This window comes from Dasypus novemcinctus, chromosome 8, assembly GCF_030445035.2.
Source record: "Dasypus novemcinctus isolate mDasNov1 chromosome 8, mDasNov1.1.hap2, whole genome shotgun sequence".
In the NCBI taxonomy this organism is placed as follows: Eukaryota; Metazoa; Chordata; class Mammalia; order Cingulata; family Dasypodidae; genus Dasypus; species Dasypus novemcinctus.
In genome coordinates this window covers 85,937,827-85,956,875 of record NC_080680.1, presented here as the reverse complement: position 1 = coordinate 85,956,875, position 19,049 = coordinate 85,937,827, and the positions used below count along the sequence as shown (strand labels likewise).

General features: G+C 36.9%; 1 protein-coding gene across 12 annotated transcripts in view; it reads left to right on the top strand.

Annotated features, from left to right (window-relative positions):
* The window catches only part of NUP214 (nucleoporin 214), a 143,763-nt gene that overhangs the window by 97,149 nt on the left and 27,565 nt on the right, over nt 1-19,049 (top strand). For all 12 annotated transcript variants that reach the window (XM_058302202.1, XM_058302207.1, XM_058302210.2 and 9 more), the window contains exons 25-29: nt 8,602-8,677; nt 10,009-10,087; nt 12,841-12,925; nt 14,978-15,039; nt 17,073-18,887. In XM_058302202.1, the coding sequence (XP_058158185.1) occupies nt 8,602-8,677; nt 10,009-10,087; nt 12,841-12,925; nt 14,978-15,039; nt 17,073-18,887 (2,117 nt within the window). The remainder of the gene's footprint in view (nt 1-8,601; nt 8,678-10,008; nt 10,088-12,840; nt 12,926-14,977; nt 15,040-17,072; nt 18,888-19,049) is intronic.

Below are 19,049 nucleotides of genomic sequence, written 5' to 3'. Positions count from 1 at the left end.
TGAAATTAAAAGGGTGGTAAAAGATACTCCATGCATACAGTAATCAAATGGAAGCCCTGTGTATGTGCATGTTTGTTTCGTAAGTTCACAACTTTTGCTATACACTTATTGTTTACTTATGTTCATGTTTGATATACGTCAATAAAATAAAAAATAGAACAAGTTACTGAGATGAAAAATGGAGGATGGGAGTGGTAGGGTAGAAGCTACATAATACTCACTAGAACAGAATGAAAATGTTATTAATTATCCAATTGAAAATTGAAAGCCAATTTTATACTTGTTTTATATAAGGGGAAATTATATAAAAATTATAGTATGCATCACAATGTAGGACACAATTTTATTGCCATTTCATTCACAGTTGAATTGTTTAAATATCTGAAAGGATTTCAAGGGTTTCCCTTATTTTTTTCCTAGGAGGTACTAGGGATTGAACCCACTCCCCTCAAGGGTTTCCTTTTAATTTGCTCTTTTTTTAAAAAATTTTTACTCTGAATATGGTATCATTTATGCATAAAAAAGAAATATAAGAAAATAAATGCTCATTAAAATTTAACCTATTAATGTTTATATTCACATTTATACTTTAAAATGTATATTTTATATTCTAGAGAAAATTGAATTTCTTTGAATAAAAGCTCATGTAATTTCTGTGCTTGACATTAAAAGAGAGAGAGCCAGAGTATCTTTATTATTGTCAGACAAAATAGACTTTAAGCCAAAAAAGTACCTGCCGCATTTTTACAGGAGTGGAAAAGAGTGGAAAAGGTGATCGTGAAATTTATCTGGAATTGCACTGGGTCTAAATAGCCAGAATAATCTTGAAAAAAGAACAAAATCAAAGGATTCACATTGCCTGATTTCAAAACTTACTACAAAGCTATAGTAATTAAAGTAGTGTGGTCTGGCATAAAGATAGAGATACAGATCAATGGAATAGAATTGAGAGTCCAGAAATAAACCCACACATCTATAGCCAGTCGATATTTGATAAGGGCATCACGTCCGCTCAGTGGAAAAAGAATAGTCTCTTCAACAAATGTTGCTGGAACTGTAAATCCACATGCAAAAGAATGCATTTAGACCCTCTATTTCTCACCATATACAAAAATTATTTCAAAATGGATCAATGACCTAAATATAATAGTTAATATTATAAAACTCTTAAAAAGAAACATAGGGAAATATCTTCAGTGTCTTGTATTAGTCAGTGGATTTTTAGATTTTATACCAAAAGCATAAGCAACAAAAGAAAAATATACAGTGGACTTCATCAAAAATAATTTTTTTATCACAGGACGTTATCAAAAAAGTGAAAAAACAACTTATAGAATGGGAAAAAGTATTTGGAAACCATACATCTGATCAGGGTTTATATCCACACTACAAAGAACTCCTACATCTCAACAACAAAAAGACAAGCAATTCAGTTTTAAAAATGCACAAAGAAACTGGTGTGGCTCACGTGATTGAGCACCCAGCTCCTTCATCAGGGGTGGTTTACAGGTTTGGGTCTGGTGCCTCCTGAAGGAACAAAAACAAACAACAAGCAAAACAATTGAGAAGGCCAACTCAGGGAAGCCAGTTTAATGTGGCTTAGTGGTTGAGTGCCAGCTTCACACATACGACATCCTGAATTCAATCCCTGGCCCCCAGTACCTCAAAAAAAAAAAAAAATGTGCAAAAGATTTGAATACATTTTTCCAGAGAAGATACATAAATGACCAGTAAGCACATGAAAAGTACACATTATCTTTAGCCACTAGAGAACTGCAGCTCAAAACTACAATGAAATATCCTTCACACCCACTAGAATGGTGACTATTTTGTAAAAAACAAGTAAGAAGTGTTAGGGTAGTAGATGTGGCTCAAGTGGTTGAGCGCCTGCTTCCCACATGGGAGGTGCCAGGTTTGGTCCTCAGTGCCTCCTGAAAAAGAACAAAAACAAGCAAACCCACAAAAAAACCAACTCAGGGTAGTCAATATGACTCATTGGTTGAGTGTCAGCTTCCCATATACAAGGCCCCGGATTTAATGCCCAGCCCCAGTACCTCAAAAAAAAGAGAGAGAAAGGAAAAAAGTGTTAGTGAGGATATGGAGAAATAGGTGCATTAGTACATTGTTGATGGGAATGTTAAGTGGTGTAGCTGCTATGGAAAGCTGGAGGTTCCTCAGAGAGTTAAACATAAGATTCCCACATAGACCCCACAATTCCAAAATAATTAAAAGCAGGGACTCAAACAGATATTCGCACACCAGTGTTCATTGCAGCATTACTCACAATAGTTAAAAGGTGGCAGCAACCCATGTGTCCATCATCAGATGAATGGGCAAACTAAGTGTGTTATATCCATTATCAACTGTAAAAAAGAAATGAAGTGTTAATACATGCTGCAACATGGGTGAACCTTAAAATCATCATGTTGAGTGATATCAGCCAGACACAAAAACTAAGAAGTATTGTATGATTTCCCTGGTATGAAATACTTAGAATAAGCAAATTCATAGAGACAGAAAGCAGAACAGTTGTTACTAGGTGTGGTGATGGGGGTAAATGGGAAGTTATTGCTTAATGGATGTGAGTTTTGGTTCGTGATGATGAAAATATTCTACAAATACATAGTTGTGAAAGTTGCACACTATTGTCAATGTACTTAATGCCATTCACCTAAAAATACTTAAAATGACTTTCATTTTGTATATTTTACCTCAAACTTAATAAATAAAAACTATAGTAATGACCACAAACATAAAAAAAACTTTAACTCTTTATTTTTTACTATAAATGTTCATTGTAGATTTTTTGAAAAACACCAACAGCTTCAAAATAAAATTAAAATGATCTTTAATCACACTACAAATATATAATCACTACATGATTTTTTGTTTTCTTTTTTACTACCCTATTGTTAACACCTTGCATTAGTGTGGTACATTTGTCATGCATGTTATTTTTTAGCGTTTTTCTATGAAAATTTAGTTTTTTAAAGTATAATTTGGATCATGCTGTTTTGTAGCCTCCTTTTTCACCTTTTTTTTTTTTTTTAAGCTTTATCTCCCCTTCCCCCCCACATCCCGGTTGTCTGTTCTTCTGTGTCTATGTGCTGCGTCTTCTTTGTCTGCTTCTGTTGTCATCAGCGGCAAGGGAATCTGTGTTTCTTTTTGTTGTGTCATCTTGCATCAGCTCTCCATGTGTGTGGCATCATTCTTGGGCAGTTGCACTTTCTTTCGCCCTGGGCAGCGCGTGGGGCTCCCCTATGTGGGGGACACCCCTGCGTGGGGCTCCCCTACGTGGGGGACACCCCTACGTGGGGCGGCACTCCTTGCATGGGGCGGCACTCCTTGCGTGCATCAGCACTGCGCATGGGCCGGCTCCACACAGGTCAAGGAGACCTGGGGTTTGAACCGTGGACCTCCCATGTGGTAGGCGGAAGCCCTAACCACTGGGCCAAGTCCGCCGCCTCCTTTTTCAACTTAATCATGAAACTTAATTGCTAACATTTTCCATGTATTTTTTCTTACAAAATTCTACTTTCATATTTAATGTATTCCTTTTCAAAGGTCTAATGCAGTTCCAACTTAAATTATTTATATGTTATTTGCTATCTAGACATTCATGTGGGAGCTGCAGTTTGATTTAGCAGACTTTTAGATGAAATTTTGGATACATAATTCTTCAAAGACACAAAATTTATCAATAAGGGAAAATAATTGGCAAATCTGATCTTCACTGTGGAATGAAGAAACTCTAAGAATGAACTAATGGGTTTTGCTTTCTATATCTTTTCCTTTTTTCTTTTTTTTCCCTCTTGATTTTTATTTTCTCATTGTTCTGATGTTCTCTTATGTCCTTACGTGCCTTACCTTTAAATTATTTTTTAATTCATTGTTCATTAAATATTTATCTTTAGTAGTTTTCATAAGTTGTATCTGTTATAATTACCATATATAAATATATGTAAAGATGTATGTAGTAATATTAGATTTACCGAAGTTACACGTAACCAGATCTCTCATTTTTTAAAATCTTTGTAATGTTGAAATAGGTGAAAAAATGAGTAGTTGACCCCCTTCACAACAATAGAATGAATATTTACTTGGCTAAAATTCATTGAGGTTAAAGGACCCCTAGAAAAAAGAGCCTATGTGACCAGCACATTTTGGTTTTTTTTAAGGAGGTTGAACCCAGGCCTTGTACATGAGAAGTAGGTACTCAACCACTGAGCTACACCTGCTTCCTTATGTGATATCTTTTTTTTATTATCTTTTTTTCTTTTAAAGATAAATAGATCACATGGAATATTACATTAAAAAATATAAAAGGTTCCCATATACCCTGCTCCACATACCCCCTACTCCTCCCACATCGACAACTTCTTTCGTTAGTGTGGCACGTTCATTGCATTTCATGAGTACAGTTTGAAGCACTGCAACACAGCATGAATTATAGGTTGTAGTTTACACTCTCTGCCAGTCCATTCAGTGGGTTATGGCAGGATATATAATGTCCTGCATCTGTCCCTGCAATATTATTGAGAACAGCTCCAACTCCCAAAAATGCCCCCATCTCACACTTCTTCCCTCTCCCTGTCCTCAGCAACTCCCGTGCTCACTGTCTTCTTATCAGTGATATAATTTCTTCCATTGCTAGAGTCACAGTAATTCTACAGTAGAATACTAGTAAGTCTACTCTAATCCATGTTTTATTCCTCCATCCTGAGGACCCTGGGATGGCGATGTCCATTCCACCTCTAAATCAAGAGGGGGCTTAAATCCCACATGGCTGATGGATGGAATTCTCCTGCTTGCAGTTGTCAACTCTCTTGGTTCCCTGATGTGGTGGTTGACCATCCTCACCTCCCTGCTTATGTGATACCTTAATGCTTCACAATCTTAACTCAATTTTATAATTGTGTATGAAGTACACATCCTGTGAGCATGTATGTTTTTATCTGTTTATCCCAGCACTAACTGTGGCAAAAGAGAAAAGACTCTGTTTTCAAGGCAGTCTTTGAAATAGGTTTGTTGTAACATTTCATTGACTTTTTTTTAAGACTTATTTTTATTTATATATTCCCCGCTACCATGTTTTTTGTACTCACTGTCTACTCTCTGTGTCTTTGTTGTGTGCTTATCTTCTTTATTTTAGGAGGCACCAGGAATTGATCTGGGACCTCCCCTGTAGGAGAAAGGCACCCAGTGGCTTGAGCCACCCTTTTCCCTGCTTCCTTTGTCTCTCAGTGTTTTTTCCTTATTGTGTGTTTTGTATGTGCGTGTTTTCCTTATTGTGTCTCTTTCTTGCAACAGCTTGCCACCCAGTTCAGCAAGTCAGCTCACTGTCTTGCTCAGGACCTATTATGTGGTAGGCAGGCACCCAACTCCTTGAGCTACATTTGCTTCCCTCATTGGATATTTTCATCCTCATTTGCTTATTACTTTTTTCCCAGGTTGATTTGGGTGTTAGAGAATCAGAGAATTTAGATTCTTTTGAAATTGTGTTTCTCCAAGAACCTAATTTTACTACTGTAGTGATCTTACTGTTGCTAGAGTTTTATATGACCCTTTGGTGCCTGTGACAATGCCATTTTATGCTTGCAATTTCTGGTCCTTTGAAAATAATTTTTTTTTCAATTGTAGAACAAAACATGTCAAGATAAATTTCTGATGGTATCTTTCAGGTCCATATGACTAGAAAGTAGAATAAAGTCCATAATATGGTAATTCTCAATTAAGCTTTTCCATCTTCTCTTGATCATTTTTAGCTGTTAATTTGCAATGTTTTGGTTCATGATCATCTGCACTGTTCTTTTCTGTTTTCTCTCTTAGATCATGGTGGATATTTCTTGGGTAACATTTGGATAGTTGATTTGTCGGCTGATTGCATTGAACACCATTTCTCTGAACAGTTGTTACCTGACCCAGTGTACTGTGAATGCTAGCTAATCTTGTGTGTTTGGAGAGTTGGGATACTTAAGAGATAATGTAGCATTATCACAAGTAAATAGAACAATAATTATACTCAATCTAATTCATGCCTGATTTAATTTATCATGAAGTCATAACTAAATTTTGTGTGTGAAAAAATTTCTGAAAATTGGGTAGTGTAATTGCTGCATTATTTTCTTTCCAGTTCCTTTTTTGTTTGTCTTTGAAAAGGTGTGAAAGATTTTCATTTCCCTTGTGGTTCTCATGAACTCAAACCATTGCTCTAATGAAGCATGCTGTGTCTGCCCAGGGATTTCTTGAGTTCCAGCAATCTCACTCACACATTCCTTTTCTCTGTTGGAGAATCAGCAGGGGAATGTACCTGCTTGATCTCAAGGGATCAGTGATATGTTTCTCTACAGAAACTTTCATACCTCCTTCTGTCTTCAGTAAAAAAATAAAGGGCATTTATTTCATCAAAAACAAATCCATTTTTCTCCTCTCCCCATATGATAAATTCTGGGAACGTTCCTATGTTATTCTAGTAGAGAATCCTGAATTGCTTATAAGGATTGTTAAGTTGTTAGATAATTTGCTATGAGACATGAGCCTAACTTTGTCTTTCCTCTTCCAAGTTAGTTTGATAGAAAAATATTATTCCTTCCAAAAGCCAAGGAGAGTTCTGAAAAACAAGAAATCCTGTATCCTCTGCCACTATACATACCAAAGCAACTTCTGACAGAGGACTTTGGGCAGATAAGTTGACTGAAAAATTACCCCCAGAAGCCAAGAATAGAGCTTTTGTTTGTGATTGCATATAGGTGATTGCTTAGGTTTTGTACCCATGCATTGGCACCAAGAAATTATTGAAATGACTGTTTCCTAATACAGTATTCAAGGTTGCCTATGTGCCACTTTATATTTTGTAAACAAATGATGGTGAGAGCTCTTTCTGCAAATAGTGGATACTGTAGCAAAGGTACAGGTAGGATGTTGGAAACAGAACAGTGGTACATTTGAATCTCTTACATGCTTTCCTGGTGGACACATGGTTCTGTCGCCTGCCAGAGATCTTAGGGTAGCTGTTGTATAAGAAGTTGAGATGTCTTCTTTGGGGAACACCTTTGAGCCATATATGGCAGCAAATTGTTTACATCCCATACGTCCTGTTAAACATTTTCTCAGGCTTGGAAAAGAGAACCAGGAATTCCCCCCACATTGTGGGAGTGCGGGCCAATTCTGGCCCGATAGCCCGGCCAGCCTGGCAGCAGGCGTGTGCACAGCCTGAGGCCATGGTTCAGGGTGGCTGGAACGGGCGACCACGCCCTCAGCCTGGTACGGGCGCAACGCCCTCAGCCTACCCAGGCCGGCAATATCACCAACGGCTGCCTCCCTTCATCTCCCGCCTAAGCATAACACCCGGTCGGCCCCCGCCCCCACTCCCTCCCTCCTCACTTCCCCTTTTTCCCCCGCCCCACTAAAATCTTGCAGCAACCCCTCCCCTTAGCAACCGCTCGTGGTAACCAACCAAGAAGCCACTTAGGCTTGCACCAATCAGCAGCCTATACAGCACCCTTTAGCCCTACAAAACTGTAACCACTTCCTCAATAAACCAGACTCGCGCCATCAGCCTTGTCTCCATGGTTCATGTTACTCCAGCCCGGCCTCGTCGTCCTCGCCTCCTGCGACCCCACGAAGCCCCCCAGAGGCTTCACCACATGATCTGGAATTGCAGCATAAAGGTTTACTCTGGGTGTAAGAAAAAAAATGTCTCCTCCTAAATAGTAATAATTTTGTTCTTAGTAACTTTTTTCTTAGGATTGTAGGAGGGAAATATGTTTCTAAGATCACTTCTTTTATGCAGAAGACCCAAATATCATTTAAATAATTTAGTCTTTGGGAAACGGACTTGGCCGGGTATTAGGAAACAGTCATTTCAATAATTTCTTGGTGCCAATGCATGGGTACAAAACCTAAGCAATCACCTATATGCAATCACAAACAAAAGCTCTATTCTTGGCTTCTGGGGGTAATTTTTCAGTCAACTTATCTGCCCAAAGTCCTCTGTCAGAAGTTGCTTTGGTATGTATAGTGGCAGAGGATACAGGATTTCTTGTTTTTCAGAACTCTCCTTGGCTTTTGGAAGGAATAATATTTTTCTATCAAACTAACTTGGAAGAGGAAAAGGGCATCCGTCTACCACATGGGAGGTCCGCGGTTCAAACCCCGGGCCTCCTTGACCCGTGTGGAGCTGGCCCATGCGCAGTGCTGATGCGCACAAAGAGTGCCGTGCCATGCAGGGGTGTCCCCTGCGTAGGGGAGCCCCACGTGCAAGGAGTGCACCTGTAAGGAGAGCTGCCCAGGAATGGCGCCGCCCACACTTCCCGTGCAACTGACAACAACAGAAGCGGACAAAGAAACAAGACGCAGCAAATAGACACAGAGAACAGACAACCGGGGGAGGGGGGGAATTAAATAAATAAATAAATCTTTTTAAAAATAATACAATTTATTCTTCAATCAGAAAAATGTCAAATGGGTTTTGTTGGGTTCCAGCCATTTGTATTCTACCCAGAATTGGTATCATTTATTGAGCAGAAAGTTGACTCAAGGATGAATGTGGTTTTCACCCAGCCATGCCTTTCCCTGAGTTATGCTTTGTGTGTTTTTCAGTTCCTCAGTGCCATATTCTACAGCCAAAACACCTCACCCAGGGTTGACCCCAGTGGCTTCTAACCAAGCCAAGCAGGTAACTTATTGATTTTTACTTTAACAGTCGAGCAAGATCTCTCTGACTGAAAGCAATACTGTTTTAAGTCCTGATGAATAAACTATAAGTTTGACAAAGATCTGTGATCCTTTCCTCACAATTTATTCTGATTTTGACGTGGTTGTTAACCAGGGTACATCAGTTAAGACCTGATAATTATCTTCATAGGCTATATTTGACATTCTGCATATAGTACTATGGGTCATAATTCTGATACCATACATTTGTATGAGGTATTTTACTTTCATTTACCATCGTCTTAGTTGATACATGCAGCAACCATGTACAATAGACAGGACAAATGTTAAAATTGTTTCACTAATAAAGAAACCTAGGTTCAAGTGACTACTGCAAGATCACATGATTAATAAATGGTGAGACTGGAGCTGAAACCTTGATCTTCTAACTTCCTTCTGCCCATTGCTCTTTTCACTGCACCATATAGTATTGGCATCTGGGGGATAAGTTATTTTGCTTTCTTTTCCAGAGCTTGTATATTTTTCAATGGTATTTGTTATGTCTAGATACACGCTTTTGCCTGATAAACATTGTCTCACACAAAAGCAGGTTATATTGTAAATAAGCAATCCAGAAAAAAGTGATAGGAGATGGCTGAAAGGTAGATCAAACTATCTTTAAAACTTTCACTAGGAAAACCAGGCTTCTCTGCCACTGTTATTTCTCTATCTCTGAGATAAATAATTAAGCCATGTTTGATATTGAACCTGAGAACTTATTGTGAGTTCTAAAACGTTACTCTATTTCTTAGTTTGCCATAACTTGACAATTAAACAATTTAGTATTGGGGCATTCTTTCTGAGGTTTTCATGTTCACTGTGGAGAATACAAGGAAAGATATAAATCATTACAAATGAGAATAAAGGAAAGTTGGCTACAGATAGATATGTCAGACAGTTTTGCTTTTTAATTTTACTATAAATTTATTAAGAGCCAAAGTCATTATCATTCATTTGCTTATTCATTCATTTCATCTATCAAATATTCAGGTGCCTTTTATGTGTCAGTCACTGTGCTAGGCATAGGAAAATAGCCATGAAGTAAACAGACATGACTTTGCCTTCTTGGAATTTGTAGAATTTCATATTTCCAGTCTCTAATACAAAATTATATGTGCTAAGTATTTGAAAACAGTGACTTAAATTGGAACTTTATTTTTTTTTTTTGTAATTAAGCTAAAATAAAGGTATTAGTGTTTGCTTATTTTAAATTATGTTCTCATTTGATATGTTTCTGTATTCCAAAAGATGGTTAGTCATTTAACATAAATGTTTTCTGTTGTTCTGTTGTAGGGCTCTCTAATAAATTCCCTAAAGCCATCTGGACCCATACCAGCATCCAGTAATTTGTCATTTGGTGACAAAGCTTCAGGTCAGTTTGTGTTTCAGTGAAAACAGGCGAAAGAAAAGCTGTGCAATCAATTTTATTGTTCTAAACCAGAGAGGCAATTGACATAGGAAATAAGGAGATCAATTTGGTGAAGAGTCTCCAGGAAATTAGTGAGCCTTTTAAGAGCTATATAGACTTAAGAAATTTGAGTTTATTTTGAAAACTTTAGAGCAATAGGAGAAAACCTTTCTGTAAATTCTTTTCCTAAAAAGGAGTAATAATAGTGTCTTCTTCTGACTTGGTGGAGTATCAAAGTTTAGGGAAAAAGTATGCCAGAATGTTTAAATCTCTATTTCTTCTACTAAAGGGCATAAAAAAATTCTCTTGGTTCACAGTAATAATGCAAAAGCCAGTAAAATGTATCTTTTATATGGTAACATCTCAGAATAGATATAAGCAAATCAATATTATAAGACTTTGTCATTTCATAAACTTCTCCCCAAGACATACACGTAAATAACTATAATTAGATTTTATAGTCATTTCTAGATGTTTAACCAGGGGCTGCACATTGCCCAAACCAATTTGAAGCTTAAGAATGATTTTACTGAGGTCTACTCAGTATCCCCTTTTGTTGGCTCATTTTTAATATCCCACCTTTTTTGGCTTATATTACCATCTGCTTCAAGGATCTTGTGCCATCTGTAATCCTGTTTTTACTACGTTACGGATTATGGCTTTTGTTTTGAATCATGCTTTCAAGTGGGTCTTCAAGGAAATTCTGTTAGAGACCCTGAACTTTATGCATTAGCAGCCCATTTGCTAAAATCTCTACACTATCAAAAGCTTTCTGATTGGAAATTAGGGTTATTTTCAATAAATATTCTTTGTACTCAGAAGAAGAGCATTCATTGTGTAAGTCAAAGTTGTATTCTAGAATTCAGATTAATACAGAACAATAGTTGTTCTCATATAAACCTGAGCTGAAAATGAAATATATAGCACTTTTCCACTGGGGCCTAACGCTTTTTAGGAAAAGGAAAAGTCTAGTGGAATTGCAAAAGATTTTTTTTAAGGGGGTACTGGGAATTGAACCCAGGACCTTGTATATAGGAAGCAGGTGCTCAACCACCGAGCTGTATCTGCTCCCCACCAAAGACTTTTGAATCATTTAAAATTCAAATTAAGAAATTTGCTTCCATTTCTCTCTGTTTTAGAAAAAGTTTTTCGAGGACCTAACTTGTCTCAGGGATTTCATTGGAATGCTTTTTTTCTCTCTTGAAGTTAGAGAAATCTTTTAAGTAATTTAAGGAACTCTAAATGACTGCTTTATATATGTCCTTTAGTACTGTTTTCAGTTGCTGAATAATCAAGGTTTAGAAAAGGACTCTGTTGGTAGGAAAGTGTTTTTGAATAATACCATTTAAGAATTTTCTAAAGTTTATGTTTTTAAAAAAAGAAGCATGTCTGAAACCTCTGTAAAGTTGTGTTCTATGTAATGGAAATACCTTCATTGTTTTTTAGATTATAAAACTTTTTTATTACATGGCCACAAAAACTTTTAATGGTGTAGAAATATATCATTTAGAAAGTGAATGCTATCCTATAAATTCTGCGTTCCAGAGAAAACGATCCTTAATAGTTTAATATATACTTCTTGAGGTTACATCATTGTATTTTTTTAAAAAAATAAAAATAGGCATATCCTATACATGCTGATTTGTAACCTGTTGTTCCTCTACCCCCCAGACCCCACTTTGTTCATCTTTCTGAGTCTGATACCAATCTACCTCATTCATTTTAATGGCTGCCTAGGACTTTATTCTATATTTGCACCCTCTTAAATGTTACCAATCCCCTAGAAAATAGATTCTTTCTATTTTTTCAAGATTATAAACAATGTAACCTTGAACATCTTACATTCACATTGCATTACAGTAATTTAAAAAAATGTTTTTTATTAATACCTAACCCATACTCATTTAAAGACAAGGAACTTTTTATGTTGTTTGATTTGGTTTGGTTTTATTTCATTTGATTTGTGTAGTTCTCCCATCCCACCCCCACCTTTTAAAAGTTTAACAATAGGAAAAAGATCCAAGACCATACCCTAAACTACTAATAAGTAGTTACAGTGAGATTATGGGGAGGATGGATTATACTTTTAAATTCCAACACTTCTGTATATTACAGCAACCATGTATTATATTAACTCTAATTTTTTAAAAAAGTTAATTTGTTTAGTATGGAAAATTCAGAAGTATATTCAGAAAGCAAATAATAGCTATGTAGTCATTCTCAGAGATACTTAGTATATTATCCTGTTTATTTTGGGATCTTTTCCTACAGCATATATTAATTTTTAATAATTATAAAGCTACCTTATATAAAGTTTTTATATATATATATATATTTGTTGTTGTTGTTGTTGTTGCTTAGCCTCACGTTATAAGCCCTTTCCCACACCATTGAAAATGTAGGAGAATATGCTTTTTAAACTTTAAATTTAAACTGCACTAGAATTATTTTGGTATCTTTTCTGGAAAGAGGAGTTTGGCATGTTTTAGTTTGAAATTAACATTTACAGAGCCAGAGAGCAACTTTAGAGACCTTGAGCACAAGTTGACCCTTGATTTGTCATAGTCTGCATATGTGGTCTACAAAGCTGAAGGCATGGATCTTAAATTACAAACTGGAAAGGAGTTTCTAACTCACAGTTGTTTTTTTTTTCTTTTTTAGTATTCTCTAACTTACTTTTGTAATGTTCTTACTTGTTTTCATAAATTCCGGACCAGGGGCAGCCAAGATAGAAACAGCTGTGACATCTACCCCATCTGTTGTGGGACAATTCAACAAGCCTTTCTCATTTACTTCATCAGGGTCAGTAATGAACTTAAGTTTTGTGGCATATCACCAACAACCTTATAGATAACTCCCCAAATCTTATAAGCAGTAGGTATATATAAGTGTGTGCTTTTTAAATGTGTATAAATCCATATTTCTTGTTACCACAATAATATATCTGGTAATAGTGGCAGTAGCTCAGTGCCCTAATATAAATCTCTTTTCCCCAAGTTTATACATGCATTATTATATGTTTGGGGTTTTTTTACGTTTTTGTTTGTTTGTTTTTTAATTTAGATCTCATTTTCTTTGTGTAGTGGGTCTGTTAACTTCTATCATTGATATAGTTTATCACACTAAGATATTTTCATTCTGACACCATTTTGGGGCTAAATGTGACATCTGAATTGATTTTATTACATCGAGGGTTCAGTATACTAAACTTCTGAGAGGAGGTAATGAAAGACAATAAACTTTTGAAATTTGGAGTTTTGTATTGATGTGGGCATCTGTTTCTGTTTCATTTAAAAAAAATAATGGTGGCTGTTTATATAATGTTTGTTAAGAGTCATCTTTAAAAATGAAAGAATATTCTAAAACCTCATTTCAAGGTGAGCTTTATTAACTTTAGAATGAGATACCTTTTCTCTGAAGATAAGTTTCTCTAGATGCTAAACAGGTTGTTACAGGTACCTGTATTGAAACCTGTGAAATTTCCTGAGTGTTCTCTTCCTTACAGTGATAGTTAGAATATGTAACTAAAATCAAAACCTGTCAAAGAATTTTTGCCATCAAAGTATTATGCATCCAGTTCCATTAGAAAAGCTTTTTAAGCTCTTTCAATTTATGCTTTCATAACTAGAATAACATTATTTGCAGTCTCTTTTCCCTGGTATTAATATGTTTCTTGAAAGTACTTTAACTTAACATGTTGGGAAAAAAGAGGATGTTAGAAAAGAACTTGAGGGGAGAAATTATGTATTATGTTTATTTTTTGTCATTTGTAAGTCATTATATTTTATACTTCCCAAAGGTAGTGTGGAACAAATTTTAAAGTGTAGGTCAGTGCCAAAAATTATTGCATACTTTACAAATGCTAATAAATTTTGCACCTGTGAAACAATACTTTTCTGTTTTTAAAATAAGATGGAAAGGTTTGAATCATTAGGTCATTAGCTAATCTCTATTAAAATTTCTTCACTTTGGTCGAAGCCTATTGGCAAAGGAGTTTGTTTGTTTTTTTTTAAATAATAATATAAAATATTTAAAAACCTCTTCTAGATGGTCTTTATCCATTCAAGAAAGGCAGTAATGGAGAAAAATCTAAATCCTTTCATTATTTACTATAGTTGATATGCTTGTTCCCTTATCTTTTAAAATTGTATTTAATTTTAAATTTACTATTTGAGCTTTTATCCTGGTGAATAGCCTATTGTAGTTCTCAGTTCTGAATTTTCTTCTTTGGCTGTGGCATCTTTATTCACAGTGTAAAGAAAATGTACAGAAGAGAAGAGATCAAGAGTCAGGTTTTTGAACTAAAATTTCTCAGCTTAAAATTGAGTCCTTAAAAAGAAAAAAATTAAGAGTACTGTCAAAATGGCAGAGACAGTGGCTTCTATTTCATGTTATTCATCATCTCTTCTAGTAGTGTAGGGCTCTTCTGACTTCCTGACATGCTCTTAATCTTGGGGTGGATTATAAGAGACTCACCATAATCTAGCCACTTCCTGTCTTGCCATACTTTTCTTCCACTGCTTCACTGGGCAGACTATCTCCTTTAGTCACCATTCCCAAGTACATTTATACTACTCCTTAGCTCCTTTGCTTTCCTTGGAATAGGTCCCCACCCAAATCTATGACATGGAAGCTTAGCCATCCCTCTAAGGCCTTCTCAATTTCTACACCCTTCTTATCTCATCCTCAAATTACTTCTCCCTTCTTAAGGAGATCTTGGAGCAGGTTTACTGCTTTGGAAATATAAAATGTGCTTTGGACACATTGTATGACTGAATTATAAAAAGAACTAGTAAAGGACAATATTATGCCTTAGGGTTGTTCCTTTTTAATTTCTCTTCTCCCACTTCCTAGGACTGGCTTTAATTTTGGGATAATCACAACAACACCATCTTCTAATTTCACTGCTGCCCAAGGTACTGTCTTTGTGTTGCTTAACTTTACTTGTGTGTTTCCCCTGTACAAGTGCTAGTTATATTTGTGCAAATATGTTAACATTTCACTTGCTCCTGCGTCTTGGTTAAAATATTTGTAGTAAGTTTGGTGTTGAGATTGTACATTAGAAATACACTCAGTTTAAGAAACTGAAGTGAAAGATTTCTGGCTATTTTTATAATTACAAACAAGGAAAGGATTTGCTTCTGAAAAATCAAGGCTGTGCATTAACATGTGAATATTAACATGTGAATTAAAATTTCTTTTCTCTTTTTACTTGTAATTTAAAATTTTGTCAATTTATAGGGTGATCCTATTGGGTAAGATAGACCTAGTTCAAGACCTAGCTCATCTCTTTTCCCTGGTAACATTTCAGTAAAACACTGGTTAGTCCTTTGCATACTTTAATGAATTCATCAACTAGCATGTTTTTAACATTTTAAAAGGATTTGAGGACCTGTAAAGAAATTAAATATATTTTTTAAGTGCCTTCCAGTTAAGCGGTTTAATTAAATTTATTTTTTATTTAAAAAAAAAAAAGCTTTTATCACAAAAGTAATGTGTTCTTGAGGAAAATATGGAAATGTAAAAAAGCATCAAGGAATTAAAAATCACAGTTTTACCCCTCAATGATAACTATTGCAATTCTGTAATACCTGCTTCTAGGATATTTGTCTTCTAATTTTTTTCATGTAACGATGAAATCTCTTGAGAATTCTCAGTAATCATGAGAATTTTGCAATATTATTGAAAACCTTGTACAAATGTGATTTTTAATGGCTACCTTATCTAGTGAATATGTCATAATTTATTTAGCCATTCACCTTTTGGATATTTAGGTTATTTCCAGGTTTCCCTATAATTAACACAATGACCATCTTTCATTTATTCACTCAACAAAGAAAATTTTTAGTACATTCTGTGTGCCAAGCAAAGTGGTAGGACAAACAGCTCAGTGATATAAAAAGATGGGAAAGGAACAAAATAATCATCAAAAATCATAAATTTTTAAATAAAAGTAACAAAATAGAATAGTAATTCTATAAACATTTTAATTAATGCAATAATAGGTAACAATCCAAAACCATAAACCGCTCATTATAATGCTAGTGATACAAAGAGGTCTCTCTAGAAATTGTGCATAGGCTATAGGAGCCTGGTTGTATCCCCAAGAAGTCTTACTTCTAAAAACAATATGGAGTTTAAATATCAATATACACTTGGAGTAGGCTAATTTTAGTGTATAAATACCAAACTTTAGTCACTTATTTATTGAGCAATTACTGTATGACCAGGCATTATGAATGCTTTGCCTGTATGACATTTAATCTTTGTAAATCTCTGAAGTAGTTATTATTATTATCCATATTTCCAAATGGGGAAATTGAAGTCCAAGAGTTAAAGTAACTTACCAGAGTCACATAGCCATTACGTGGCAGAGCTTCTGGCTCCAGTCCCCATGTTCTTGACTAGGCCATTCTGCCTCCGTAAAATAGCTTATTATTAGCACTAGTTAAGTAGCGCTAATTGTACATAAAAATGAATGTTTGTGGAATGACACTTTATTTTCCCCATTTGAAAAACAAACAAACACAGCAAAGGTAAAACTTCAATTTTGGATCATTTCCTGGTCTGTCAAGGGGGCTTCTGGTAGGCAAAGCCATAGGCTAGCACTGTACCAAGGATATTGTTGAGAAAAGTACACACACAGTAAGTGGGAAATAAGGGAAGATGCCTGTTTGTTTCTTTATTAGGATAACGTGTTGATTTCATGAAGTCTAGATGTCCTGTATTCAGTGTAACTTAATGATCATAAAATTAATATTCATTCCTTTTGACCTTAGTGGGATGTTAGATCCTTATGTTCCTGTGGAGAAATATCCCTCATATCCTTTTCCAAAAAAAATTGCTGTTTAGAGTAAACTAGCCCTGACTCCGTAAAGGAACAATAATTTGGGTTAGAAAGAATCAGAATGATAGGACATATATTTCCTAATTTTCTTTTTCTTGCTAGGGGTGACACCCTCAACTAAAGAGTCAAACCAGCTCGATGCATTCTCATTTGGCAGCGAAGGCAAACCGTTCAGTGACACCATTCCTGAAAGCATACCTCCTTCAGGAATCACATCAACATCAAATACCACTGGCGCTGCCGTTGCTTCTTCAGGAGAGTCCATTCCATCTAATAGCAGACCTGCAGCACCTTCTGGAATCACTCTTTCCACAGCCTCTAGCAAGCTGGAAACTCCTCCATCAAAGTTAGGGGAACTTCTCTTTCAAAGTTCTTTGGCTGGAGAGACTCTAGGAAGTTTTTCAGGACTGCGGGTTGGCCCAGCAGATGATTCTACAAAGTCAGCCAATAAGGCTTCATCCACAAGTGTGATTAGTACACAGACAACCAAGACTTCAACTGTGCCATCAGGGTTTAGTTTTACTGGCCCTCCAGTGTTAGGGAAGCATATGGAGTCCCCTGTGACCTCTATAACCTCTACCACAGTAGCTCTACCAGCAGCGACCAGCACAAGTAGTGGCAGTTCCTCAACTGGTGTTTTTAGCAGTCTTCCACTCACCAGTGCGGGATCCTCTGCAGTAATCAATTTTGGTGGGACTTCTCTTAGTGGTACCAAGCCTAGTTTTTCATTTGGAAGCCAACAGACCAGTAGTGCAGTGCCTCCCTCTGTCCCACCATCAGCTTCAACTGCTACTCCCCTTCCTACATCATTCCCCACATTGTCATTTGGTAGCCTCCTGAGTGCAGCATCTTCTTCCACTCTGCCTGTGTCCTCTTGTAAAAGCACAGAGGAGGCCACGTCATCAGCTTTGCCTGAGAAGCCAGGCAACAGTGAGGTCTCAGCATCAACATCCTCACTTCTAGGGCAGCAAAACTCAACCCAGATTCCCCAGTCTCCTCTGCAAACTTCTGACTCTCTTAAAAAAGAACCTGCTCTTGCCCAGCCTTCAGCCACCAGCACAGTGGCATCTGGTACCAGTCTCATAGCACCTTCTGCAGAGGCCACTCCAGCAATTGCTGGGGTCCCTGATGTTAAGACAGAGGCAGTATCTTCTGCTTCCACCTTTTCAGTGCCTGGGCAAACTGCAGTCACAGCAACTACAAGTGCAATCCCTGTGGCTGTAGAAACATCAAGCCCCTCCACAACCTCCAGCACTGTTTCCAGTATTGCTCCAAGCTCTGCTACAGAGACAGCAGTCTTTGGGACTGTCACCTCTGGCTCTTCTGTCTTTACTCAGCCACCTGCGGCCAGTTCTAGCTCAGCTTTCAGCCAACTTACCAACAACCCAGCTACTGCCTCCTCCAGTACCCCCATGTTTGGGCAGGTGGCAGCCAACACTGCACCAAGCCTGTTTGGGCAGCAGACAGGCAACATAGCCAGCACAACAACTGCCACACCACAAGTCAGCAGCACAGGGTTCAGCAGTCCAGCTTTTGGCACCTCATCAACAGGGGTATTTGGACAAACAACCTTTGGACAGACCCCTGCCTTTGGTCAGTCTACAAGCAGCTCTGCAAGTGGTTTTTCCTTTAGTCAGCCTGGGTTCAGTTCTGTGCCTGCTTTTGGCCAGTCAGTCTCCTCCACCCCCACATCTACCAGTGGGAATGTCTTTGGCGCCTCCTCAGGTACCAGTAGCTCCAGCTCTTTCTCATTTGGACAGTCTTCTGCCAATACTGGAGGGGGGCTATTTGGCCAAAGCAATCCTCCTGCTTTTGGTCAGAATCCAGGCTTTGGACAGGGAGGCTCTGTGTTTGGTAGTACTTCAGCCACCACCACCACAGCGGCATCCTCTGGGTTTAGCTTTTGTCAAGCTTCAGGTAAGAATTTTTAGATTTTCACTTTGTACCCTTTTGTATTTGAACATTTGCAACAAGCCTGTATTACTTTTGTGACTAAATGAAAAGGAAAACAAACAATCTCTACAGTCTGTAAAATCAAGAAGGAGTTTAGAGCACTTGAGGTCTCATTTCTTTGGCCTA